This window comes from Agrilus planipennis, unplaced genomic scaffold (genome assembly GCF_000699045.2).
Source record: "Agrilus planipennis isolate EAB-ADULT unplaced genomic scaffold, Apla_2.0 scaffold1100, whole genome shotgun sequence".
Lineage (NCBI taxonomy): Eukaryota > Metazoa > Arthropoda > Insecta > Coleoptera > Buprestidae > Agrilus > Agrilus planipennis.
Window position 1 is genome coordinate 2,365 of NW_020439963.1, and position 741 is coordinate 3,105.

General features: G+C 36.4%; 1 protein-coding gene across 1 annotated transcript in view; it reads right to left on the reverse strand.

The window, feature by feature from the left end:
- Nucleotides 1–230: 230 nt before the first annotated feature.
- LOC108743720 (phenoloxidase-activating factor 1-like) overlaps nucleotides 231–741 on the reverse strand; it is a 2,691-nt gene continuing 2,180 nt past the window's right edge. The window contains exon 5 of the mRNA XM_025979518.1: nucleotides 231–731. Coding sequence (XP_025835303.1) covers nucleotides 337–731 — 395 coding nt within the window. The 3' untranslated portion in view covers nucleotides 231–336. The remainder of the gene's footprint in view (nucleotides 732–741) is intronic.

Sequence of the window (741 nt, forward strand, 5' to 3'; positions counted from 1 at the left end):
CGCGTCTTGTCGCCATCTATTGACATATGCTACCAACTATAATAATTCTAACAAAACATATCAGTGTAATAGTTTTCACATTGAATTCGAAGAAACTAAGCAAGAAAATTAATGTTACTTCCAAAATTCTGTTCTTGATGGGATAAACAAGAATGTTAAACAACAATTTAATTATTAGAAATATATTCGACATTACGTAATAACAATAAATTTAAGAATAAAAACGACTATTGGCTCGTACCAACAATTTTAATTTATTTGGTATAAGATTGTAAAAAATTTAAATAAAACATTAATATTTCTATTACCTTTATTTAATACGTCAAGGTAATCAATTTAATTAAAATTACTGAACCTAGTGGATCTCCTTCTTTTGTTTGTACTTTTACTATCGCGCTTTTTGTCCTTTCCCAAATTGTGTTTCCAATGCCTCTTGATGGTTGTCTCTATCCAACTGTAATACTGCGGGATACTTGTATAGACCCCCGGCCAGTATTCGAGACCGCAACCTAAACCAAAGCTAACAATCCCTTCTGCATACCACGGACTGGATCCCGTCTGGACCATTAAAGGGCCTCCCGAATCACCGGAACACGAGTCCTTCCCTTCCTCACCCCCGGCACAGATTTGAGCCGATATTATGTCAACGTCGGCTGCTTTGTACTTGGCCCTGCAATATTCTTGAGAAGCACGTTTCACCGACACTTTTAATTTGATCGGATTCCTGTCACCTAGACATAC